The 24,792-nt window shown below is 54.3% G+C and overlaps 2 protein-coding genes across 3 annotated transcripts; both read left to right on the forward strand.

Moving 5' to 3' along the window:
• Positions 1 to 59: 59 nt before the first annotated feature.
• On the forward strand, positions 60 to 12,795 carry BAIAP2L2 (BAR/IMD domain containing adaptor protein 2 like 2). Of its 2 annotated transcripts, none has more exons than XM_074871174.1 (15): positions 60 to 183; positions 1,108 to 1,240; positions 2,184 to 2,259; positions 2,544 to 2,630; positions 3,731 to 3,792; positions 4,388 to 4,459; positions 5,067 to 5,183; positions 5,570 to 5,716; positions 6,190 to 6,342; positions 6,607 to 6,745; positions 7,535 to 7,760; positions 8,718 to 8,789; positions 9,131 to 9,311; positions 11,141 to 11,181; positions 12,000 to 12,795. In XM_074871174.1, the coding sequence occupies exons 2-15, from the start codon at positions 1,202 to 1,204 to the stop codon at positions 12,073 to 12,075; spliced, it is 1,488 nt and encodes a 495-aa protein (XP_074727275.1). In that variant the 5' UTR covers positions 60 to 183; positions 1,108 to 1,201; the 3' UTR covers positions 12,076 to 12,795. The 2 variants fall into 2 exon arrangements, with proteins under 2 accessions (XP_074727275.1, XP_074727276.1); XM_074871175.1 differs by lacking the exon at positions 60 to 183 and adding an exon at positions 201 to 566.
• A 1,258-nt stretch (positions 12,796 to 14,053) lies between these two features.
• SLC16A8 (solute carrier family 16 member 8) lies at positions 14,054 to 23,570 on the forward strand. Its single transcript, XM_074871176.1, has 5 exons — positions 14,054 to 14,522; positions 18,152 to 18,388; positions 18,891 to 19,034; positions 19,590 to 20,453; positions 22,787 to 23,570. Exons 2-5 carry the CDS (start codon positions 18,160 to 18,162, stop codon positions 23,179 to 23,181), a joined length of 1,632 nt encoding a protein of 543 aa, XP_074727277.1. The 5' UTR covers positions 14,054 to 14,522; positions 18,152 to 18,159; the 3' UTR covers positions 23,182 to 23,570.
• Positions 23,571 to 24,792: the final 1,222 nt, after the last annotated feature.

Below are 24,792 nucleotides of genomic sequence, written 5' to 3' on the forward strand. Positions count from 1 at the left end.
CCCATGAAGCACAACACTCTGTGCCAGGCTTAGCAGCTGCAGCCAGCGGGGACGCTTTGGACCAGCTCCCATGTGAGAATCCTCTTTGAGCTAGTCTGGCCCAAAAAGGGAACCACTGAAGACCCTTGGGATACAAATGGCTGGAGATGGGGCTTTAACTTCCCCACATGGTTCCTGGACAAGGTAACTGCTGCAAGCTTGTTGGACCTGGTGCCCACTGATTCCCAAGGGACACTGTTGGCAGGAGTGTGGGTGCTGAATAGGGCTGAAAACTGATTATCTGCCTTCTGATCTTCAGTTTCACAAATGAGATTGTGGAATTAAGGGGCTTTTAATGTGGAGTAAAGGTTTTATTTTTCCTACATAATGGAGGGGCTTACCTTCCTGTGGAAAAACAAAACTCCACACCTCGAGAGAGAGAGAACATGAGCTCCTTTCTGCTTTTTGCCCCTGGCTTGCACTCTCCCCACGTCTTTATGAATAGTCTGCACCATCTGCAGGGACTTCCCAGAGCAATGCTGTGTTCGGGCTCCTTGCACACAGGCAGGGAGAGCAGGAGGGCTCAGGTACAAGCTTGTGTCTGCTGTCAGGGAGTCTCACTGAGATTGGGAGTGGGAGGGAGTCTAAGAGCCAGAGAGGGCTGAGGTTTGGGGTGGGGGAATAGCGGGCAGGGAAGAGGTAAAACCCTTTTTAAGCTTTCCTTGTGTTTCACCCCAGCCCCTGCTATTTGTTGCCTGTGATCGCAAGCTGTGCGTGAAGGACCTGAAGATGCTCCGCTAGCACAGCGAGGCCGAGCGAGGCACCTCCAGGTGGTGGCACTGTCGGAGGCAGCGAGAGGCGTTGCTCTGGCAGGTGGCTGGCTCCGCGGGTGTCAGGGCAGGGAGAGCTGGGTACCGAGCCGGTAATCAATAATGCAAGGAGGCAGTCACATGCCCTTGCTGGCTGTTGCAGGATTCCTCTCTCCCCAGAGTCCGGTTACTTCCAGAGATCAAGTTCCAGCCCCTTGGCTGGTGAATTATTAAACTCCAGCAGCGCTCCATTCCCTTTGTACCACGTCTGTGTCTCCCTACTGTCCTGCCTTGCCAGTGACGGGCTCTTTCCATCCAGCCAGCTGTTCAGAAGCACAGCCCCCCAGGCCAGTATAGCGCCTTGTGCTGTCCTTTGCTCCTCGCTTCTCTGAGGGAGGGAAAAGACTCCGGAGATGGACCTGTCCTACAGATCCACCATCTCCATCTATAAGGTGAGTGGTTGCTCCTGTCTGCCTTGGGGGGACGTGCTGGTGGGAGGAGAAGAGCTGTTTTCTGCCAAAGGCTCTCTTGGGTGGACAGCCGAGGGCTGCATCTGTCCCCAGGCTGAACTGCAGCAGCTCCTGTGGGCTCTGGGCTGTGTTTCAGAGCAGATGACTGGCAGAAGGGGAGGGTGGTGTGGGTCTTAAGGCAGATCCAGGAAGGAATTGAACAACCAGGGTCATTTGGACATGGAGCATGAAGAGTGACATGTCTTGGTTGCTGTTGTTTTTCCCCTTGCTGGAAAGAGCAGTCCGCTCTCACAAATGCTTCCCTACGCTCATCGGTGCTGCACCGAAGTGGTGGAGGGCTGGGAGGAGGAATTGCTTATTGCAGCCTCTGGTCTGCTCTGCTGTAGGCAATAAACACCTCTGATAAATACAGCAGGTAAGAGTGGAGAGGCTGGTCTGAAGCAGTCCATCTCTTCTCTTACTAAGCTGCCGAGTCTGGCAGTGCCCCATATGCAGGACAGGAAAAAGTTGTGCTCATGACTGGATAATAAGCAGTGGCCCTCACCCTGGCCAGCGCAGGGGTGAGGGAAAAGGTTGCTCAGATCCCCTTGCAGTTTCTCCCCTGCCTGCAGTGAGTGTGGGGCTTTGGGAGAAAGCCATCTTCAGGAGACCACTTGGCTCTGCAGCGGGCTACCTTGGCTCTGGCACTGCTTCTCTCCTGGCTGGCTGGAGAGGACTCCAGGCAGTCGAAGGTCCCAGTTACCTCCGATGCAGGGAGCTGACTTTGTGCACGGCTGTACATCACCACAGCCATCCAGCTTCGTGGCTGGGGGAGCTCTTTGGGTCCCTGCTGCACCCAGCTGAACCGCAGCAGGAGGACATTGACCTCCTGAGGTCTCTGGGGTGTGGGGAAGGCTGGCATTAATGTGCTTCTGCCTGGCCACAGAGTATCCTGGAGCAGTTCAACCCTGCGCTGGAGAACCTGGTGTACCTGGGGAACAACTACCTGCGTGCCTTCCATGGTGAGTGGGGTCCCGCATAGCCAGACCATGCTGCTGCATCTGTCCTGGGTATCCACTGTGCCGTCACCCAGGATGAGGTTGCTGGTCCCTGCCCCTGACATGTCCTGAGCTGCTCTTAAGCACTCTTCTGCTCCAGGACCCACTGCTATTATTAGGCAGAGATGGGGAGAGACTGGGTACCCTTGCCTATAGGCAAGGTACCAGGGGGTGGCTGTCCTGTGCGCTGCTTGCTAGGGCTGGTGATGGCAGGCCAGATCCTTACCTCCCCTCTCCTCTCCTCACAGCATTATCCAAAGCAGCTGAGGTGTATTTTAAGGCAATCGAGAAGATTGGGGAGCAGGCACTGCAGAGCTCCACCTCACACATGCTGGGTAAGGCTCTCCTACTCGCCATCCTCTGTCCTGTGATGAGCCACAATTACATTTTTTTGGCCTTCTCATCTTAGCTGGTCCCTTTCCAGGTACTGGGGGAAGGAAGACAGCTATTCCAAATGGTGTCTCACAGCACCAGGCCCTGTCCAGGCAGTGAGAGTCAAATTTATTTTATATCCTTGAATATTTCCCAAGGCTCCAGCACTCTCCCTTGTATCTCTCTCAGATCAATGGCTGAGCTCAGCTCTTGGGATGGACCTCTCATGGAAACCAGTCCTTGCTGAGGCATCCTGCCCAGAGAGCTGAAGTTTTCATCTCAGAGGAACCATTTTGCTCCTCCTTACAGGTGTGAGGGAAAAGCTGGAGAGCATGGACTCACAACAGCTGATGGGGTGTTCTCCTGTTGAGCCTGCAGCCAGCTGAAATGGCAGCTTGGAGCTGAGGGGCTCAGCAGCACAAATAATTCTGCAGCCTAATGATGGCTGCTGCAAATATGTTCAGGGAACTGCTCTACTGCTAAACATTTTAGAAAAAGCTTCCAGCAGAAGTGTCCTTTTTGCAGACTCCTATCATCATCTGCACCACCCAGCTTGCTCCTCTGCTCCCTGTCATCAGCCTCTTCCTTTACCAGTTTCATAATACCAACACCGGTGAAGCGGGGCCATGCACAGCATGAACAAGGGGTGCTGTAGCTGCTTTCCTGTAAACAGCTAGAACCATGCACTGCAGCTGGAGTGCCATTGGGGTTAGAAATGGGGCTTGTAGAGACTGTGGCAGCGTGAAACCCAGCACCCAGAGCCCATGGCAGAGCCGAGGCTGCCTGCTGACACCTGGGGCTGTAGCAGAGTGCTGGTCTGGCAGCTTTGTGGGCTGGAGCAACCCCATGTTGTCAGTGCCTGGGGAGTGGTGGTGAAGCTGAGCCCTGTGGAGGAAGGCTGCCAGCCTCTCTCAGGGTGCAGAGAGCAGTGCGTTGTGCTATCAGTTGGACTTTCACACCTGTATATCATCAGCCTGAGTTGCACACTGCTTGTCTGTCTCCTTGGGCACACAAGGAAATGGCTGCAGGATTTTTCCACCCTCTCCTGTCTCTTTCCCTGAAGGTGAAATTCTGATGCAGATGTCTGACACGCAGAGAATCCTGAGCTCTGATTTAGAAGTCGTGGTGAGTGGTTTTCCTGAGGGCTGGTGCAGGTGGGGAAAAAAGGGACTTCCTTAACCACAGCTTGCCAGCATTTGCCCAATTTGCCCCATCTCCTGCCCTCTCACATGCCTGCTGGCAGGTGCCTGCCTCCCTATCCCTGCTGCATGTGACAGACACGTGTTACACAGCTGGCGTGCCCAGAGCCTGGCTGGTGTTCAATGTTTGGTGCCATAGGTGGACTGTCACCACCTCTCCACAAGCGCAGAGGTGGGTGCACAGTAGGCTGAGTGATGTCCAGCTCTGAAGATGTTGCAAGGCCATCCTCTCTTTCCCTGGGTGGCAGTGGTGGGACAGGAGTGGAGGGGATGTTAGCCCTTCCAGACACTGCTGTTTGTGCCTGTGCAGAAGCTTGAGGGTTAATAGTCAGGTGGGTGCTGAGTGCCGACCCCCAGGCTGCAGGGCTGCTTCATGTGTGCCCATTTCTGGCTTCTGCATGGGGTCCATGTGGTGAGAGAGCCATTAGCTTTGAAGGTTTTACGAGCTGGCCCACACCACAGTGCATGTAACACACCACGTGGTGAAGGGATGAGGGTGATGGCTTCTTTGTCTCTTTCAGGCTCAGACCTTCCACGTGGACCTGCTGCAGCACATGGAGAAGAATAGCAAAATGGATGTGCAGTTCATCAGTGTGAGTGATGAACTCCCTTCTCCTCAACCACCCTTGTTTCCCTTTCCCCTCCACCCAAGGGCTTTTGTTTGAGCACTTGAGGTGTTTCCTTGATTTTCCTCAGCAGGAGTTAGGGAGGCTTGTCTTCTTCTCCCATTATGAGCCAACACCCCCCCCCGCTCCTGGCTAAAGACGACAGGTGACTGGTCTTTGTGCAGTGGGACTTGCTAAATGCTTCAATGGGGCTGAGAGACTCAGCATCCCAAAAGCAGGGTTCCCAGCTTCCCCAAACCACAGCCTCTGGGTGGGTGTGAGTCCTGTGCTGTTGTGGCCCAGCTGGCCATGCTGGTGCGTAGTGTCAGGGAGGGAGACAGCAGCCTGGGGACTTCCTCCCAGTGCGGGGGGAGCTGGGTGCCAGTTATTTCTTCTGAGATCTTGAGGTTCATCAGCACTCTGGGACCCTTCAAAATTATGTGAAAGGTAAAGAAAGACTTTTTATAAGATGTCCAGGTGAAGCCTGATTTCAGGGGGGATTCAGATGTTCAGTCACCATCAGAGCAGAACCCTTGCTGCATCACAGTGTGGCTGGGTCTCTGGTTCCTCACTGAGCCTGGTTTCTCCCTGGCAGGAGAGCCAGAAGCAGTATGAGCTGGAGTACCAGCGCAGAGCCACCAACCTGGATAAATGCATGGCAGAGCTGTGGAGAATGGAGAGAGCCCGTGATAAAAATGTCCGGGAGATGAAGGTAAGCAGTGATTGCAGGAAGGGGAGCTGGGAAAAGATCCGGATGATTTCTCTGGAGCCAGGGCTGATTTCTCAGCAGCATTACAAGCCAAGGGGTTGACCCCAACGTTCAAAAGGCAGCAGGCTTATCTGGAAAGGAGGAAACTCCTTTTCTACAGGGTGCTGCTGACCTGTGTGCCCACTCCTGCAAAGCCTGTTCCTCATTTAGCAAGCCTCAGTGGGCAAAGACTTAATCCCTGGCAATCTGCTCTAGCTCCAGTGTGTTGCTCCAGCACTGCAAGTGGACCGGGAAGCTGGTAGACAGTTTCAACCCTTCCCCTGCCATGTGTGAGCCCACTCTGCTGGATTTATGCTGAGCTCTTCCTCCCTCTTTCCCCTGTGGCCCAGGAGAATGTGATGCGACTGCGCTCGGAGATGCAGGCATTCGTTTCTGAGAGCCAGAGGGAGGCTGAGCTGGAGGAGAAACGCCGCTACCGCTTCCTGGCTGAAAAGCACCACATGCTTTACAACACTCTTGTCCAGTTTTACAGCAGGGTACGACCCTGGTGTGCTGGGGAGCAGAGCTGGGGGAGCAGGCATCATGGCTGGAGAGGGGGGCATGCAGGCAGGAGAGAGCCAGGCCTGAGCCACCCCTTGGGTGAAGGCAGCATCTGTGTGTGGACTGGGCAGGAAACTATTTCATTTCTTGCTGTGGGGTCCAGGCTGACTGTACTAGGCTGGGAGAGCATGGCTGGGGCTGAGGATGGTGCTGACATGGGGTTAGTTGGGTGTGTGAGTGATGGGAGAGGGAAGGCTGACGTAGGTGTTTACAGCAGGGTCGTTGGGACCACAGGGCCTATGCTGGAGGGTGCCGTCCTAGAAATTCACTCCTGCGAGGCTCTGTTTGACCATTCCCACAAACCTAATCGTGGGAAGACCTGGTCGCAAAACTAATGCACGTGGCAGCCCTTGGCTCCCTCTGTAGGTCTTCTGCCCTGTCTGTCACCTCTTCTTCTCTCTCTCCCCAGGCTCGGGGCATGATCCAGACCAAGGCACCACAGTGGAAGGAGCAGCTGGAGGCCAGCCGCAACCCCTCAAACAGCCACTCGCAGGGGCTTCTCATGGCCTCCCATGGCCAGGGGTATCCATCGGGCCGGCTTACCCCCAGCCACCTCGAGATGGTGAGGAGCCCACAGACACCCTCCCCCTTGGCAGTGGCAAGGCTGCAGCTGCCCCTTTCAGACTGCAGGACAAGGCTGGTCCTTGGCCAACTGTTGGTACTTGCTGCCTTGTCCAGCTTCTGTGGCCTTTCCTGGCCAAGATGAAGGGAAGTGTGTGTATGGGTTGTGATGGGGGGAACATGATGGGTTTGGCTTTCTGAGAGGGACTGGGCATCTCCTGCTTGATGCAGCCCCTGTGGATTCAGCCTCCTTTCCTTCCAACAGCCCCAGAGACCCCTTGGAGACTTTGCTTCTCCCATGACTGCGAGTAGATCCAGCATCTTCTCTCCGGAGCCTCCAGAAATGAGACTGTCTCCACAGCCAGAGACCCCCAGACGGCTGCTGCTGCGGACACCATCAGCCAGTATGACCCATGTCTGGGAGCAATGTTGTGGGGAGACATAGCAGTTGGGCCTCTCCGGGAACAGGGTTGGGTTTGGGGAGGGACCACCACTCTATTAGACTACTGGTCCTCAGCCATGTTCCTGGGCATGGTGAGAGGACAGTGCATATGGGAGCTGGGGAGGGCAAGGCTGAATGAAGCAGGGGGTGAGCACAACCTTCAGAGCAGGGTCCATCCAGGACAAGGCTAGGTTTTCTGGCTGGCTGTGTGGGGGGGAACCCAGAGGTGTGCAATTTTCAAGGCTCCTTGAACCATGAGGGCTAGTTCTTACCAGAGTTCCCATTTTGGTAATGCATATTCTCTTGCACTACCAGATTAAATATTACCCTGCACTAGAAAACCTAGCCAGTTACCTCATGTCTCACCTGCTTTTCCTTCCTGAAAAATTTCAGCTTAAAGTGTTTAAAAACAAAAAAGGGGGCAGAGGGAGAAGAAAACGACCCAATTTCTCAGTTGCTCTAGCAGGGTTGGGAAGAGGGAGATCAAGCAGTCATTTAGCAGGCAGTGCCTGTGCCCTAGACATCTAGGGCATAGTGCAAAGCAAGTGATTTCAGCTTAAGTTGATTTTCTCCTGTGAGATGAATGTTTTACCCTTTCCCATGCTATGCCCTGCTCTCTGCCTGCAGAGAAAGGCCATCTACTCCTCTAAGATAATTACTTGGCCGGGAAAGCTCAGGTCCCTTTGAGACAGCGCGGGTCTTTCAGGAGGGTGCCAGGCTCCAGCCAGACCCCCATGATGCCTCCCTGCAGGTTTGGCTCCTACTGGCCGTACCTCCCGTTCGGGTTCCTTTGGCGAGGCCAGCAGTGGCAGTGAAGGCAGGAAGAGGAGTGGCACGGCGAGAGTGCAGGCTATCGTGCCCCATGCGACGGGCACCAACCGGACCCTGCTACGGTTTGACCCCGGGGATGTCATCATGGTGCTGATGCCAGACGCACAGAACGGCTGGCTCTATGGCAAGCTGGAGGGCTCATCCACGTACGTGACTTCGGCGCTGTAAATCAGCATGGCAGGCTGATGTAGGCTTGTCAGGTCTGGAACTGGGAGGCTTAAGCCTGAAATTATCTCCCACCTCCCCTCCCCACATGGTCTGGGCACTGTGTTTCACCCACCATCTGGGTGGGACATCGCCATGTCCTCAGTCGTGGGCTGTGCCTAGCATGGGGGCTCTCCAAGCCACAGAGATGCGATGGGGCAGGGTGAGTGTGGATGAGCTGCCCTAGGAAGCTCCAGGGGCTTTGGGTAGAAGAGACAGGTGACCCCCCACCCAGCTTGCATGACTGAATGACCCCTGCCATGGGACCCAGCTCAGGGCCATGAACTGCTGGAGTTACCTGAGAGGCCTGGCATTTCTCAGCTCACACCGCAGCTGCCACTGCACCCTCCAGTACAGACAGGGCATGGAAACTGCTGCACCCAGCGCTTACTGAATTACTCCCTGTGGTGCTGCCGGCCAACACCTGTGTGCAAAGCCTGCCCTGTTCTACATGGCATCCCTGCACAGTGCTCTGCAGGGAAGCTCACACTCAGATGTGGGATGAGCAAAAGCAGTGCCTTTCTTTTTTGGGGGTTTCTGGGGTGGAGCTGCTTTGCCTCAAGGAGAGGGGATTTCCACAGCTTCCTTGTGTGCTGGCCTTGGCGACCATGCTCAGTCAGAGCGTTTCTTCCTGGATTGCACCAGTGTTGCTCATGGAAGCATGGATTTTACACGGCCTCTGAGATAAGCAAGTCCTGCTCCAAGCTCAGGGACTTTCTCACAGTAACCCCATGCCCCACCTAGGGGTGACAGATGTGCAGAAACCCTGTCACATAAGGCAAGCAGTGGCTTGGTTGATGCGTGGGATGGGTGTAAATCAGGAGTCTTGGGCAACTGTATCTGAAGAGCCACAAAGTATGGTTGCCTGGAGCTCATTCATCTCTGCTTCTGTGCACTAGATGCGGCTGGTTCCCCGAAGCTTATGTCAAGCCTCTGGAGGATGCGAGGGAGATGGAGGAGCCAGCCACCAGGTAACAGAGAGCAATTGGCCAGGCAGGAGCTGGAGTGGCTGCTGGTAGGTCTCTAACACCGGTGGAACACCTGTTTGGGGTGTGCCCCATAGAGACCTGCAGTGCTCCCATGCTGGAGCATCTGCTGAGAGCCTCACCGTGCCCTGAGATCTCACAGGCTTACCCTAGATGGCTCCCCTAACACGTGCAGTATCTTCTCAAAGGTGCTTGTGACTGGGCCAGTCCAAGCTGTGTGTATTTTCTCCAGAGACATTTCATAGATACATGTTGTGGCTACCACCTGTGCTGCTCCCTACTCCTTGTCTTTGACTCTCACGCCACTGTCTTCTCCTTTTTCTCAGGTCCTTCCCACTGCGAAGCAGTCACAGTATGGATGACATCCTGGACCGTCCCAGCACTCCTTCCTCTAGCAATTACTGGCCTGCTGCTGCCCAGCCCAGTTTGCCGAACTCACCTCCCCTCTCAGTGGGTGCCAGTAGTCACCAGAGTGGGGTGGCCACCCCAGTCAGTTCTGTCTCCAAGGTGAGTGCAGCAGGAGTGACTGGTGGGTGTATGTGGAGTGGGCCACATCTGACTTCCATCCTCTAAGGCACACCTTTTCTGCATTGTCCTGTTGAGAAAGAAAAACACTTTCCAGATGTTGGTGTGTGACCTCCTCCCTTCCTGAGCTAAGAGGTCTTGCTAGCACTGGCCTTTCTCACCCAGTCTGTTTGCATGCCACCATGTCCTGGTGGCCCCTGCCAGTCAGCCTTGTGTGTGCAGATCCTCAGTGCCTGGCTGTGCTCCCCCAAGGGACTGCTTTTCTGCCTCTGCCTTCTCATTTCTCTCTCTTTTTGCTCACCAGGGACCCTTCAGTTCAGTCCTTTACTCCATGACCTCCCAGCCTGCTTTCTGGTGGCTCCAGGGCAGCACCTCTTTCTGCTAATAGTAGGACCATGGAGTGATCAGGCTGGGCTGGGAGTGGGTAACCAGCTAACAGAGATGCCATCCTTCTTCTCCCTTTAGAGAATGGCGAGGAGTTTCATAGGGGTCCTCTTCTAAATTCAAGCAAGGATTGGGTTAAAGTCACAGCTGGGGTAGGGAAAAAGGTAGGAGCAAAGGCTGAGGGCACAGCCATTTTGGAGAGCCTTAGAACAAGTTGTGTCCATAGTGAGAAGGAAACCCTCCACTTATCACTGCTTCCAGCTGTGGGGGATTGACTGGTGAGGACTAAGTTAAAGTTGAGGACAGTTAGAGTCGAGGTCCTGGGAGAGGGAAGAACGGTGCTGCCTGTGGAGTGTTACTTGCTCAGTCTCATAGGAGGCTGGGAAACCTCATCTCTGATTGCTGGTTCCAGGCCAGTGCAAGGATGAAAGCAACTGGATGGCTCAAAGGACTGAAGAATGCAACATTTAATTACTCTTCTTTTCCCTTCATGTCCTGCTCTGTGGTTTCAGGGAGCCTTAGGCTGCACAACACAGAGGGGAACAGGCTCTGCAGCCTATCCCTCCCCTCTCTGGGTCACTGGTTTCCATTCAGTCCCAGAGCTAGTGCGCAGGGATAGACCTGGGATTGAGCAATGAAGTGTGCGGAGCATTTGGAGTACCGTGGCAGAGTGATTGAGCCTCATGAGAAGTTTGGAAAGTCTCAGCCTTGCTCTAAACTATTGCCCAAGACATCCTCCAGTTGAGCCAGGACCAAATGGGTGTATGTTTGACTTCCCAAGTGGAACACAGATAGCCACATGTGGCTTTCTCGTCTGCCACTAGCTACAGAAACTGGCGTACTTTAGCAGGCAGTTGTCACTATCTACTGGCCAAGAATAAGGGCTGCAGGGCCTAGGTCCATCTTTCTCCATCAGGTTGGTCCACATTTAAGTAGTATGTGGTGTAGGGTGAGTAGCTGGAGCTCTTGAGTTCCAAGTGGATGCAGGAAGCATGTGAAGGCACTGATGATAAACTCTGCCAGGGTGTGTGGGCAAGATGAGGGGGGCATCTCTGGCTGTGCTGGCAGGGTGAAATGTAGCTCAGACTATCACTGTTTGCTGTGCTCTTCAGACATGACACTTTGGGGATCTGAGGCATCTCCTTTCTTCCCCAGGGAAAAGGGAGGTGTCCTAGGGGAATAGGGAACCTGTGGTGTAGGGAAAACCCACCACCACAGAAATCAGGGTGTTATCTGTAGCAGTGAGTTTGTGGGCTTTCGCAAAGCTTGAATGAATAAGGAGTCAGAGCCCTGTTAATAGGACTTGGGCTCCTAACTCACTTCATTGTTTTGTGAAATCTTCCTCCATGTGTGCACTGTCTCCTGCCTCACTTTCATCTTCCCATTCCCCACCCGATCACTCATGACTGCCTTTCTTTTCACTGCAGAAATCAGGAGTATTTGACCAGCCCCCTGAACTCTTCCCAAGGTGAGTGAGTCGTGGAGCTCTGCTCTGGAATCATCAGACAGGGGGGCATTATTACAATGCTATTATTATTTAATCTTCTGGATTATCAAATGTGGGAGCAACAGGGAAGTGTCTGGAGGAAAGCAGTGCAAAGCCCACCTTCCAGGACAGGAGGCAGAGGCAGGCCATTCTGGCCTCTGCTGACTGGGAAGGCTCTCTCCTACCTCTGGTAATACGAGGAAGGACCTGAACACCCTGAGCATATGGCCAGACCTTCATGCTCCTTCCCATCCATTCTGAAAGAGCCACAATAGCAGCTCGCAGCATGAGTATGGAGCTACATGATATGTGCAGTCTGCCTGCTTGGAAAGGGCTGAGGCGTAGGGGACGTGGCTTTTAGCTTTGATGAGTCAGGTCTGTGGAGATGAGACTCGCCATAAATCCCTGCTTTCCTTCCCCCTGCAGCTGAGTTGGTGTCTCCATGTTCCTGGCATGGTGCTGTGGCCTCTTTCTGCTCCCTGACTCCTTGCTGGGAGGGTCAGGGACCACTAGTGTAGAGTTCAACCGAAAGGGACAGCCTTATGCTAATATCCCTTCTTCATCCTATGGAAGAGGGAGGGTGAGAAGCCCTGAGGAGAGCCCAAGGGCAGCCACATGGGAACCTGCAGCAGAGTGTGTTAAGGAGGGAGAAAACATACTCAGCAGCCAGCTTTACCACACTCCTCCTCAGCCTGGAGGCAGTTGTCCAACAGGACTAAATAGCCTTTGTTTTGTCAGCGGGACCCCTGCACAGTCATTGCAGATTTCCTGATGGTTGCCTGTTTCCTTTCCCCTTGCAGAGGTACCAACCCCTTTGCCACAGTCAAGTTGCGCCCCACAGTCACCAACGACCGCTCAGCACCCATCATTCGATGAAGCGGGGCTGTGGATGGTGGACAATTTCAGCAGGAAAGGGGGAGGCATACAAGTGACGGTCTGTGACCCCCAGCTGGGCAGCAACCTAGTGCTACCACTCAAGGAGTCACTTCTCTTTTCCCCTCCCTTACCTCTGGGACATCGGGACCTTCTCACCTGGCTGTCTGGTGTGCTTTAGCCAGCAGCAGATCCCTGCTGCTCTTTTTGGATTGCTCCCTGTCCCCCCTCCCTGTGTGATGTTACTGTACCTGAGTGGGAGAAGTCTGGTGTTACTGGTGCTGGTGGCCTGGGAGAGAGGATGATGCTGGTCTGGGAGGTGGAGGGACGGAAGGGTAAGATCATCTGCAGCATGGGGCAGTGCTAGCAGTATGACGAAGGCGAAGCTTTGCCAGCCCTGCTGTGGGCAAAGGACACTCGCCGAATAGTCCCTTTGCTACCAGAAAAATGAACCCCAAAGGGAGAAGGTCTTCCAGCGACGTGGTCCGGCTGACGCGCTCTGCAGCATGCAGCTCTCTGCTCTCAGCCCCTTTGGAAACCGTGTCCATTTATAGCAGCATCTGCCCCTTCTCACCCCCTGTGCGGCCCCTTCCCTTGCTGGGCAGCCCCAGGGCAAGGCGGGCGCAGGTGACAGTGCCCAGCACCACTACCCTGCTCCTTCACCTATTATCCTGTGGAAAAGATTTGGGTTTTTTTTAAATAAAATGGAGAATGCCACTTCCATAGCTGTCCCAGCAGCTGGCACATCACCTCTGTCAGAGGACACAGGGGGAGGAGGGCGTGGGGTCCCTGCCAGTACTGGGGCCATGATGGCTGCCCACGGTTGGGGTGCCGAATGCCACAGTGTCGTGGCTCTAGTGGGGCAGACGCCAGCCCGGTGGGGCCAGGGTGGACATGGAGGGCACCAGGAGGGCTGCACGACCCACTGCTGGCCGCCCCCTGGGCCCCGCCGGCTGTTCTGCCGCTGGAGGGCAGCAAGTCCCCACTTCCCAGGTGCCACGCACGGGCAGGCCTGGCCCGGCAGGACAAGGCTTGGCAGCCATCTTCTCCTCACCCGCCGCTGGGCTGTGCGCCCCAGGGGCACCCCGGGACTGCTCGGGGTGGGGGAGAAACGCTCCCCTGGGACCTGTGGGTGCCCCACCAGCCTGGCCACACAGCCGCATGTGCTCGGGGAGCCCTCACAGGAGAGGCAATGTGGGTGAGGGAGGGAGCGTGAGCAATGGCCAGGGCTTTAGCTGATTAGCCTTATTATTAGAAATTAAACCCTGGCTGTGAGAGCTGCAAAGCCCCTGCAGGCCCCCCCCACCAAGAGGCTGAGGGGCTCTGGGGGTTTACAGTCCAGGTCTTCCCCTCCCCTAAACCCCACCTGGGGTGAGCTCTGGCCCCCTCCCTGGAAGTAAAATGGGTTCCCCCACCAGTGGCTAGAGACTGGCTCATCCCCGCTACCTACCAGACCCCCTTATGGGTGTCAGCCACTGAGGGAGTTTGTTCTGGGGCAAGGGGCATTAGTGAGCTGCCAGGGGTGGGCTGGATCTGGAACTTTGAGCCATGGATGGTGGCAATTCCTCAGCTGGTCCACCTTGTTTTCCTTCTCTGCAGGGCACATGCCCTGCAAAACCACGCCAGTGCTTCTCCATCCTTCTGGACCGTGGCTGAGGAAGTGGGGAGGGGGGGCTTTGAAAGCAGCCCCTTCCCCCATTTTGCCCCTTACTGAATCATGGGCCCATGCCCTCAACCTCCGCTGCCCCCTCCCTGGCACCCTCCCTTCTGGCTGGGTCCATCACCAGCACACCTCACCCTCACCCCGCTTTCTTCTGGCTTGGCCCCTCCAAATCTGTCCCCGCCAGCCTGCCCCGCTCTGCTCAGGGAAAGGCAAGGAGCCCCTGGGCAGCGGGATTACCAGGGGATTCGGGCGCGGCAGGCAGCCACCTCCTCCCCATTGGCTGGAAAAGCCTCTTAAAAGTGGAGAAGTGCTTTCTGCCCGCTCAGCACCTGCTGGTCTCTGCCGACCTGAAACCATAAGCGGCTGCTGACCCACATCCACTCTGGGAGAACCGTGGGGCACTACTTGCACCTGCAGGAGGTAAGGGGGTCCCCTGTGTGGGGCATCCCCCCGGACTGGCCGCAGGTGGCTTTGCTGGGCAGCATTGGAGCTGGAGGAAAGCAGGCTGAGAGAAGGATTAGCTCTCTAGTGAGAACATAGTTACCCCAAAGGAAGGAGTGGGGCACAAGAGACTGCTCAACGAGTGCTGGGTTCCTGCAGGCATCACCCTGTGCCTGGCTGACAGCATGCTCACCATGGAGCAAATTGCCAGCAGGACCATCTAACCGGGCACCCTCGTCCAGAACCGGGAAGTGCCAGCCAGAGGGAGAAGGGAGTGCTGCTGACAGGTCCACTTGGCCCTTGGAGGCTCAGCCCGTGCTTGGAAGGTCATCGCTTCGTTGCGCAGGTCAGTGGCATGGAGGGATGCTTGCATCTTGGTACTGGCTGCCAAGGGCACAGCTCGTCTCAGGCCTGCACTCGTTTAGTTCTCTAACAAATACTTTCCCAGGGTGTCACCTGTGGGCTAGGGAGGCTGGTGGCATGAATCATGGCCCTTGCATTTAATAAACAGACCCCCCGCCCAATCCGTACTGTGTGGAAGCACTAGGAGCCATCTTAGTATTTACATGGACCCTCCTGGATGCAGCTTGCCTGGCACAGTGGGGCTTTGCTGGGCATCGTCCAGCACTGGCTGCTGATTGTGCGTCCAGGGACTAGCAACCATGGCTGAACCTGCTGTGGCCTTCCGTCCAGGGACTAGCAACCATGGCTGAACCTGCTGTGGCCTTCACCCTCCCAACCTGGACTTGTGACTTCTGGTGTCTGCACAGGTCTTCTCCTGGCACCCACCTGCAACTAGCTCTGCGGCAGTGCCTGCTCTGGCCCACCCGCCTCTGGTGCACGGGGAAGAGCAGATGCCCATGCTGATGAGCTTTTAGGTGCATGTGAACTTACACGTGGTATTTTTACCTGTGAATAAAGCTCCTTCACTGAGGAGGAAATAATAGCAAGCTGTACAGTGTGCAAAGGCAGGTGCAGGGTACACGGTGTGACCACCGTGTGCAGCTGTGAGCAGAAGAGCTAGCATATGTGCTGTGGTGTTACGAACAAGGCAGCTCTGAACTGCCCGGCTCAGAGCTGGGATAAATCTCCAGCAGAGCTGTGCTATAGCACACTGGCCTTGGAGGCATCTCCACAGGTGAGCTCCTTTGGTACACCTCATCTTTTTCATGCAACATCTAGCTGTAGGCAGGTAAAAGTCCTTTCATGCCTTGCTGTACAGTTCTGTAGCACCGAGTGAGTGGCTTTTGTAGAGGTACCCACCCAGCTCCACACTCAAACAGTACTGATGGATATTTGTCTAATATGCTCTTCAAAATCAGACACTGTTGACTCATCACTGACAGGTGATGCTACAGAAATCTCTGAAGACCATACCACAGATGGACAAATATTTTCTTGCTAGGAAGCTGGGGGAGGGGAAAGATGAATTGCAATGATTTGATTGATTCATTTCATTTGTGGTGCAGGATGAGATTGAGAAGAGCGAGGCTGGGAGAGGGGCTTGGATAAAAAGGCTCAGAGTGTGTTTGGTGGCAGTCACTCTTATTTGACGTAGCTATGTGCAGCAGGTGGTGCAGTGGTAGAGCACCAGCACTGATCAAGAAATCGTTGTGCTTTTGCAGCAGGTCACCTTTAGTGCAGCTGTGCCTAGCTTGTCAGTCAGGTGGAGCTGGGAGCGGAGCAGCCGGCAGGTAATGGCAGAAGCTGAGCAGGACTGTTCAGGCTGGCTGTGTGCCAGCGATCCAGATAACAGTAGAAAGGGTGTGAACGGAGAGGTATGGGTGTCTCGAGAGTGTATAATTGATCTTTTCTTCCTTGCAATGATTCTTTGCCTTGAAAATGTCTTTATAGCACCCTGTACTCAGTTCATGCCTCTGCCCCTTGCCACAGTCCCTGAGACCTGGGATGGTGGGGAGAGACTGGAGTAGCCTGCACCAGCCCTTGCGGTTCCACCTGAGAGCTGTTAGGAAATGGCCATCCAGAAGAGCTGCCCCAATCCATGCTCAGAGCCAGATCCTGCTCCCTTTTTTAATAGCTGATGGGGTCCTGAAAGTTTGGGGAGCTCTGCTGCAGGGACCCGTGGTGGTTGCAGATGCCTGGGTACTGCATTGAACTACTCCCCGTTTTCAGAAGCAAGGGTTCTGAAAGGAGGGGATACTGCTGAGGGTGGCTGATGACTCTTAACCCACCCTTCCCTCTGAAGGTCAGCCTTGGCTTGGGCACCTTACTAAAACCAACCGGCTAAGACCATTTTGTGCTTCTGTATGTTGATGCACTGTGGGTGCAGGTGCCATGTCCCTTGCTGAGGGGTCTAGAACTGACCTAGTTGTCTTGTCTTGCAAGTCCCTTCTCCAGCCTACCCTAAACTACAGTTTCAGACCCCTCTCGGAGCAATTCCCAGCCTCGTTTCTAGCCTTGGCTCTGCATGCTGAACTTCCTGAAGCCTGAGAAAGACCAGTCACTCTCCTTTTCTGCAAGATTCAGGGGTGTCATGGAGTAAGTAGGACAACCTCTTGCCAAGCAAGAGCCCTTTAGCTGGGCTCTGCCCCAACTTATGTCATCCATGCTTTTGCCTAAAGGATTTGCACTTGTTTAACGTGCAGAGGAACAGCAGCTATGGGAATCAGGTCAAGTCATCCCCATTGCTTGGAGGACACAAAGAAGAGGGACTTCCTTGAGAAATGCACCAGATCCAAAACTGCCAGGTGCTAGCCCTGTGTGTCCCATTCATAGGAGTGTCCTTGTCCCCTTGGCAGTCTCCAGTCAGTATGTGACTGCTGGCATTTCCCACGACTGCCGGTGCCAAGGGATGTTGGGGGATGTTGATGCCATCTCGTAGTCCTTCAGCCAAGGGAGCTGGGGAGGACAGAGGACCCACGTTGGGAGTGTACTGCCAGCAGGATGGTGGTAGAGCAAACCGGACCCAACAAAGCCCAGTTCAGGCATGGAGAAAGCCCCCTGCTTTCTAATGCCTGTTTGATGCTACTTAGGAACATCTGTAATCAAAGTCCAGGGATGGTTTTGCATACAGGTGTGAAAATAACTCTGGCTGACCAAGAAACTGAGGCCAGTGGTGCTGGGAAGGGGTATGGCAGAGACCTGGTGCCTAGGGGAGAAATGAGAAAAACATACCCACAGCAGCCAACTGGAGCAAAATTCCTGGGCAGCTTAAGGGCCTCAAGAGCAACTCACGGGACATCCTTCTAATTCCCTCCTTCTCCCCCCTTAGGCTTTGTTCCGGCCCCTCCATGTAGATACAGAGCCCTAATCTCTCTGGCATGCAAATAACCACTGGTTTGCCACGCTCTCCCCCTTCACCCATTTCCCAGATCTGGCCCCTCGTGGCAGGGAAGGGAGGGCAAGGGAGAGGGCTGTGCACTGGGGCCTCCCAGAAGAAAGCACAGTGGGCTTAATGGATCTCCTGTGCCTCACTGCTGGGGACTTCTGTAGCAAGGAAGGTCCTGCAGGGCTCCCAGCTAGAGCAGACTGGGATGGGAGAGGCTCAAAGGAAAATCTTGGGAGCCCAGAGGGGTTCACATTGCTGGCTTTCACCTTGCACCAGCCTGCAGGCAAGGCTGGATATGGAGCAAGTGGGGTGCTGCAGATCCTGATGCCCCACCACATCAGACGCAGGTCTCTAGTCTCAGCTGGAAGCTGTGACCCTGTTCGGCTGCATCTGACCCAGGGTTATGGAGCTGTGGGCTGCCCCAAGCTCAGGGAGAGCTTCCCACCTCTGCCCAGCTGTGACTTGACCTTGCACCCAGAAGCAGTCCTGCCTTGCCTCGCGGGATGAAGGTGCAGAGAGATGATGTGGTCCCCCAGTGAGGTTCATGGAGCTTGGAGATGGTGGACATGGAGAGAAACCTTGTAGTAAATGTTTGCCTGCTCTGTTCTTCTCATGGTGCCTGGAGATTTCTCTCTCTTTCTCTCTCTGTTGCCTTACCTCCTCCTGGCCTGCCTTTCCCCTCCCAGGCTAGGCGATGGGGAGACCTGACCCAGAGGAAGGGCAGCTCCCAGCTCCTGTGAAGCCCCCGGATGGTGGTTGGGGCTGGATCGTGCTCCTCGGCTGCTTTGTGATCACTGGCTTTTCCTATGCCTTCCCAAAAGCCGTCAGTGTCTACTTCAAGGAGCTCATGAAAGATTTCCATGTCGGCTATAGTGACACAGCCTGGATCTCCTCCATCATGCTGGCCATGCTCTACGGGACAGGTGAGGCTTGGACACACTTACCCCTCCCCAATTTGTGCGTTCCTCACCCTGCTACAGGCCCAGACCATGTCCCCATGGGCTCTCCTCATGCTCACTGTCACAGTCATGAACCAACATGCAGAATACAATTGTCCCACCATTTCTCTTCTAGAAGTGTGCTGCATTTCATGTCCCTGTTTCCTCTGCCGCAGGAGATCTCAGAGGTCACCTGCCTCTCAGACAGTTGAGAAGGGGTTTGCTCCCGTTGCTGAAGAGCTGCCCTTATCACACCAAGCCCCTCTCGTTCATAGGGAACAGGGGGTTGAAGGCAGGGCAAATCAGAGGTCTCCACACCACAGCCTGTCTCCCGTGGCTGGGCCCAACAGATGTGTGTCTAAGCAGCCAAGTAGTGATCTCCATCATCGGTGTTTCATCTTCCCCGACTGCCCTGCTTGGGCTGGCTGCCCCTTCCCATTTGTCCTGTCTCCTGATCTCCTACTCTGTCTCCTCTGCTTCCTCCCAGGACCAGTATGCAGCATCATGGTGAACCAGTTTGGCTGCCGGCCCGTGATGCTTATCGGTGGGCTGCTAGCTTCCTCTGGGATGATCCTGGCATCTTTTACCACCAATATCATTGAGCTTTATCTGACAGCTGGCGTGCTGACGGGTGAGAGCCCCAGGAGTTGGGGGGAGGCACAGACTTACCTGGGGAAAAGCCAAGACTATGTTGTATCCCTTTGGCATTGCCATGTTTAGCATCAGGTCTTCCCTCTGCTATTCACACCCTGCTCACAGGAGGCATCTAGTCCTGAATGTTGCACCTGTGGGAGATGCATCTGCTGGATCTAAACAGGCAGGGCCTGTGGTTGAGGGGAGAGGGACAGAAGAAACATAAGTGATGCTCAGTGATCATGGCAACTGGGGTCGCGTCAGTATATAGTGGTAAGAGAGAGAGGCAAAGTTCCTGCTTAAGGCAGATGTCCTGTCTAAACATGGCCACAGTTACCTGATTCAAATACGCTTCAGGTAGCCAGGCTGTTTTAGCCCATCCTCTCTGGGGGCAACCCACCAACACAAAGGAGCAGAGGCTTGTGGGAAACACATGAATCCTATCACAGGACTTCAGGACTAGGATAGGCTGAGGGGAGTTTTCAACTTGTTTCAAAACATGTCTCATGTTCTTGCCCCTCCTGTCTCCCTCCTGGCTCTCAACCTCATGTAGGTCTGGGTATGGCGTTGAACTTCCAGCCCTCACTGATCATGCTGGGCACCTACTTTGACAAGCGTCGGCCTCTTGCCAATGGACTGGCTGCTGCTGGGAGCCCTGTCTTCCTTTCTTCCCTCTCTCCACTGGGGCAAGTGCTGCTGGAGAAGTTTGGCTGGCGAGGAGGATTCCTTATCATGGGGGGCCTTCTGCTTAACTGCTGCACTTGTGGGGCAGTCATGAGACCCCTGGATATGGGCATGAAGCGGAAGATGGAGAAAGCTCAGGACAAATACGAAGCCAAGGAGATGCTGCCTGTAGGAGGGAAATCAGAGGAGAGAATCAGCACCACTGATGGAACCAAGAAAGCCAAGAAAACCAAAAAGAAGCCCAAGAAAGGAAAGAAGCTTCTGGATTTTAGTATCTTTTCCAACCGCGGGTTTATTATTTACACTATTTCAAAGTTCATCCTGGTCCTAGGTCTCTTCGTGCCCCCCATATTGCTGGTCAACTACGCCAAGGACACCGGTGTACCAGACACAGAGGCTGCTTTCCTGCTCTCCATCATTGGTTTCATAGACATCTTTGCCCGCCCAGCCTGCGGCATGGTGGCAGGATTGAAGTGGGTCCGTCCTCATGTGGCATACCTGTTCAGCTTTGCTATGCTCTTCAATGGCTTGACAGACATCTGCAGTGCCAGGGCTAGCAATTACACGGGGCTGGTCATCTTCTGTGTCTTTTTTGGCATCTCTTACGGCATGGTGGGGGCACTGCAGTTTGAGGTGCTGATGGCAATTGTTGGTTCCCAGAAGTTCTCCAGCGCCATCGGGCTGGTCCTACTTATCGAGGCTTTCGCTGTGCTCATCGGTCCACCCTCTGCAGGTAGGTCTCTTGCTGCAAAACACAGGTGATTCGTTTGGCTGCCATTCCACAGTATTGCAGGTACTGGGCATGGGCATGGTACTTGAAGAAAGACCCTATTTATCGACTTCAAAATTCCTCTGGAAGCTGAGATCTGAAGTGAGAGCTCCCAGTCTCACTCCATGCACCACAACACCAAATCTGCGCAGGGGCAGAAGATGGCAAGTGGTATTTCTCTCTCTGCTTTGCTCAGAGACCTGAGTGATGGCAGGCATACGGAGCTATCCAGAGTGGCACAACTTCCGGTGTGCCTCAGTCCTGGCACTTCCCCCTGTCTCTGCCTTCACTGCGAACGTTGCATAATATGTTATTGGTAGGGTCAGCCACGTGCTGCAGGCAAACCTTTGAGGGTCTTCAGTAGGACAAGACAAGGATCTTTCAAATTCTCCTTGGTGTCCATGGTCTTTTGTTTGCTGCTGAATAATGATCTCAGCTTGTGTTGGTCCCAGCACAGGCATTTTGGTGTCAATCAATTTAAAACAGTTTGTAGACCCACCTGAGTCATCTGCTGTTACTTTTTCTTAAGAGGATTAAGACACTCACAGCTTCTCAACCAGTCTAGTCTAGGCCACAGTCCCTGGTAAGGTTCATGCCCCACAAACAGCCCATAAGTAAGCTGTTGAATGGGGAGAGAGACCCTTCACCCAAGAGGCTGGTGTAGGTTCCTGTTACGTGTCTGCTCAGGTCTGAGAAAGCCAAATCATGCCAAAGGATCATTTCCAGATGAAGCATAGTTTCTTGCATGTGTCTTTTGTGAGGAAGGGTCAGGGACAGACCATGGGCAAACCCTTGGGGAGGGACCACTCCACTGCTTCCTGCTCTCCTTCAGCTGCAACATGTGGGCTAAAGCCCATCACTAAAGATCTCTGTGTGAATGATCTTTTCCCCAGTACAGACTACCAGTTATGAGCGAAATCTGCCCTCAGCGACTCCCCCCAACTCTCAGGTAAAAATTGGTGTCCAAGAGAAGACCCTCTTGATGCTTCATGTCCCAGCTTACAAGCTGTGGGGCAGTCGGCAGTCCCAGGCCACGGAGGGTTAAGAAGTAAGTGTCTCGGAGGCAGCTGCAAAGAGATCATGGGGAGAGAAGGGGATTTAACACCACCTTGCTCCAAGGAGAAGGCACACCAGTGGGTGGTGGTAGGTGACATCCCTTAGCCCTCCTGCCTCAGTTCAGCTCTGCCTTGGTACTGTGCATGTACACAACAGGATGCAGACAGTGCAGGGTCACTGAAGAATGGTTTTGAGGTGATCCAAGTTGTGGTTCCCACCTTCCCCCCAGGGGGACCTGCTGCTGCAGAACCCCCCTGGTACGGGAAACCTGAGTGTGCTGGCAAACCCCACAGCTCCAAGTCGGGGGAGCAGGCTTGGCTGGAAGAAGGGGGCTGAACAAAGTGGCTTTGTTTGGTGTAATCCTCCTGAGCTGCTTCCCGCTCTGTGGGGCTGAGGGGGTTTGGCACAGGATAAGCTGCACACACACACACGTGCGCGTGCGTGCACGCAGGCTCCTCGTTCGCCATCCAGCTTGGGTGAATAGGGGCACATTCACCCGCTGAGGAATTCGCCGCATGCCTCCCATGACTGCTCTGGGAGGCACGTCAGTGTGCCCTGAGGCTGGTTTCAGGCCATGCACCATAGTGCAGCAGGGACTGGGGGTCACATGCACAGTCAGGAGCACGCGGGACCGGGATGAAGCCTCTGGCCGTCAGGACCCCATCCTAGCACAGTGGGTGACATCCTGACCATAATGGGGCAGCTCTCAGGCTCCCCAGCACTGAGGACTGGGAACCCTCCCTCCATTGCCAGCTCCCGTGCATTCAGAAGATACATTGAGAACATCTCTTTGGCAGAGAAATCATCAGGTGTGGGCCAACCAAAGCAATTTCTCTGCCAAAGAGATGTTTCTTCTCCCCCTCTAAATGTTTTCCTGACATGGTAGCTTAAGAAAGCCTCTTAAATTTTGTTTCTTTTCTGAGACTGAACAAGTCCGCAGAGGCTCATCTCACCTTGGCAACAAGATGGCCCACCACGACGCGAGACCGTAACATCAGTGTTTCATAATTATTTAATTTTGTCCAAATAAGGGAAAACACCAACCTCACACTCTTACAGTACTTTCACTGGTGGTACAGTGTGGCTCCTGCCCAGGGTGATTTTTAGATATTCAGGCTTTTTGCTCTTCCCTTGAGAAATGGGTCCTCAGCCAAACGCAGGTGCTGCCCCCCTGTGCTGGGCTGTCCATGCGGGAGTGTGTAGGCTCAGGGTAACTGTCTCACTTCTTCTCCAACCATCAGGCCGCTTGGTTGATGCTCTCAAGAACTACGAGGTGATCTTCTACCTGGCGGGCTCAGAGGTGGTGCTCTCTGCTCTCTTCCTGGCCACGGCCACCTACTGCTGCCTGAACCGAGGGGAGAAGAAGGAGCCTCCCCTGGAGAAGAACCCCTCTGCGGGTGGTGGGAGCGACACTGAGGAAGCAGAGTCCGACGTGCAGGAAGCCGAGGAGCACAGCAGCGACAACCATCAGCTGGCCCACAGCACTGACAACACCATGGTGGTGGCCAGCGAGGAGGCCAACCACGTAGCAGAGGAGCAGAGCGGGGAGGGAGCTGGGTGTCCCGAGGGGGACGGGGAGGTGTTGGCACGAGACGGCTGCAACGCTGACCAGATGGTGGAGAGGGACAGGTTTTAGCCAGGGCAGAGGAAGAGGGATGTATAAAACTGGCCTTGTTTGCGTGCACCTCAGTGTGGGAGGGTAGCTGGGATACAGGGTGGAGAAAGTTAAGACAAAAGCAGATGTAAGAAGTAAAAGAGAGAGGTATAAGAATAGCTGGTCCTTATGTACATATGTCCACATACCCACCCGGTGATACGTCTACTTGCATCCTGCACCCATGCTGATACAACACAGGCTCAGAGCAGCCCAAACACCAAAAAGAAAAAAAATAATATCTTCTTTCCTCACTTCCAAACCAGCCCTGGAGAAAGTCTTTTAAGAGGCTGCCACGGACTCTCCTTTTGCTTCTGCATTGTCACAATACAGAACACAAACAATTAGAGACTCTTTGTATTCAGATCTGATATGCTTTGGTCTGGTGTCAGTGTTTCTTCCACCCCACTTCCACGGTCAGGATAGCACCAGCTGAGCTGGCAGTAGGTTTAGGAGGTGGTGTAATTCATAGCTGTCGTCTGGGCAACCTCCAGCTGCAGCCAGCATGGGGGTAGACACTGCATTTCCTGCAATACCTCCCTTGGGCACTGCTCAACTGGTGGGACATCGGCTCCAACCACCTCTGGAGCATCTTTTGTGAGCGGTAAAGCTGCGGCAGTGACACATGATGCTGCTTTTCCAAGTAGGTAAGTGCTGAGTTAGAGGCTGCTGCTGAGGTGCAAGAAGATGACATCTAAGAAAGACTAATGCCATTAGGTGAGCAGCCATGAGACGGAGCCTCACTGACAGGAATAGCAGCGAGCCGGCTTTATCTGGGCTGAAGTGAGTCCTGTTGACGTGTGAAGGGAACAACTTGGCCGCTGTGGGGGTGGAGGTTTCAGGGCAGGTAAATAACCATGTCCCAAGTGATTATCCACTCAGCAGGAATGGTACCAGATGCGTGTGTGTTTTTCTTTTAAATAGAGAACACCCCCTTACGTAAAGGAATCAAAGGTAAGGCAGAAGGACAAGCCACAGCCCCTGTGTGCCACTAACGAGGGTGGTGGAGCACGTGGTAAGGCAGGCATGACCCCCCTCACCCCCACTGCAGTGGTGGATTTCTAGATTCAGAGAGGACAACCTTCCCTGGCATGCTTAAACCAGTCCTAATCTGCTTTAGGACTGGATCTTTTATAAACATCCCTGGCCAAAGCCCTTTCTTCCGATTTCCTGAACTGCTTCACCTCAGAGGCCCTGGGGGAACCTGTGACTATAGAGAGGGATCAAAAACTAAGCAGACAGGGAAGGCAGTTCATGGGACCATCAAGAGGGGTGTTTCATTCCAGACCAGACTGACTACAAATAAATGGGTAATGGGTGAAGCCTGCAGGACCCATACAGCCATTGAAACCCAGAGGGGGAGCAGGGACATGAAGGAAGGGGTTTCATTCTAGATGCTCCCGAGCAAAGAGCAGTAAATGATGAGCAAAATAAAGCTGCTGAAGCATGTCAGTTTAAGAAGAGACATAAGAATTGGAAAGTGGAGTGGAGAAGATAAATGCCATAGAGTTGTGCCCTGTCCCACCACGCCTACCACCACCACTGTTAGCTCCGATTGTGAGTCAGTCACAGCAGACTTTGGACTTTTTCCTA

This window comes from Strix uralensis, chromosome 5 (assembly GCF_047716275.1).
Source record: "Strix uralensis isolate ZFMK-TIS-50842 chromosome 5, bStrUra1, whole genome shotgun sequence".
NCBI classification, from domain to species: domain Eukaryota; kingdom Metazoa; phylum Chordata; class Aves; order Strigiformes; family Strigidae; genus Strix; species Strix uralensis.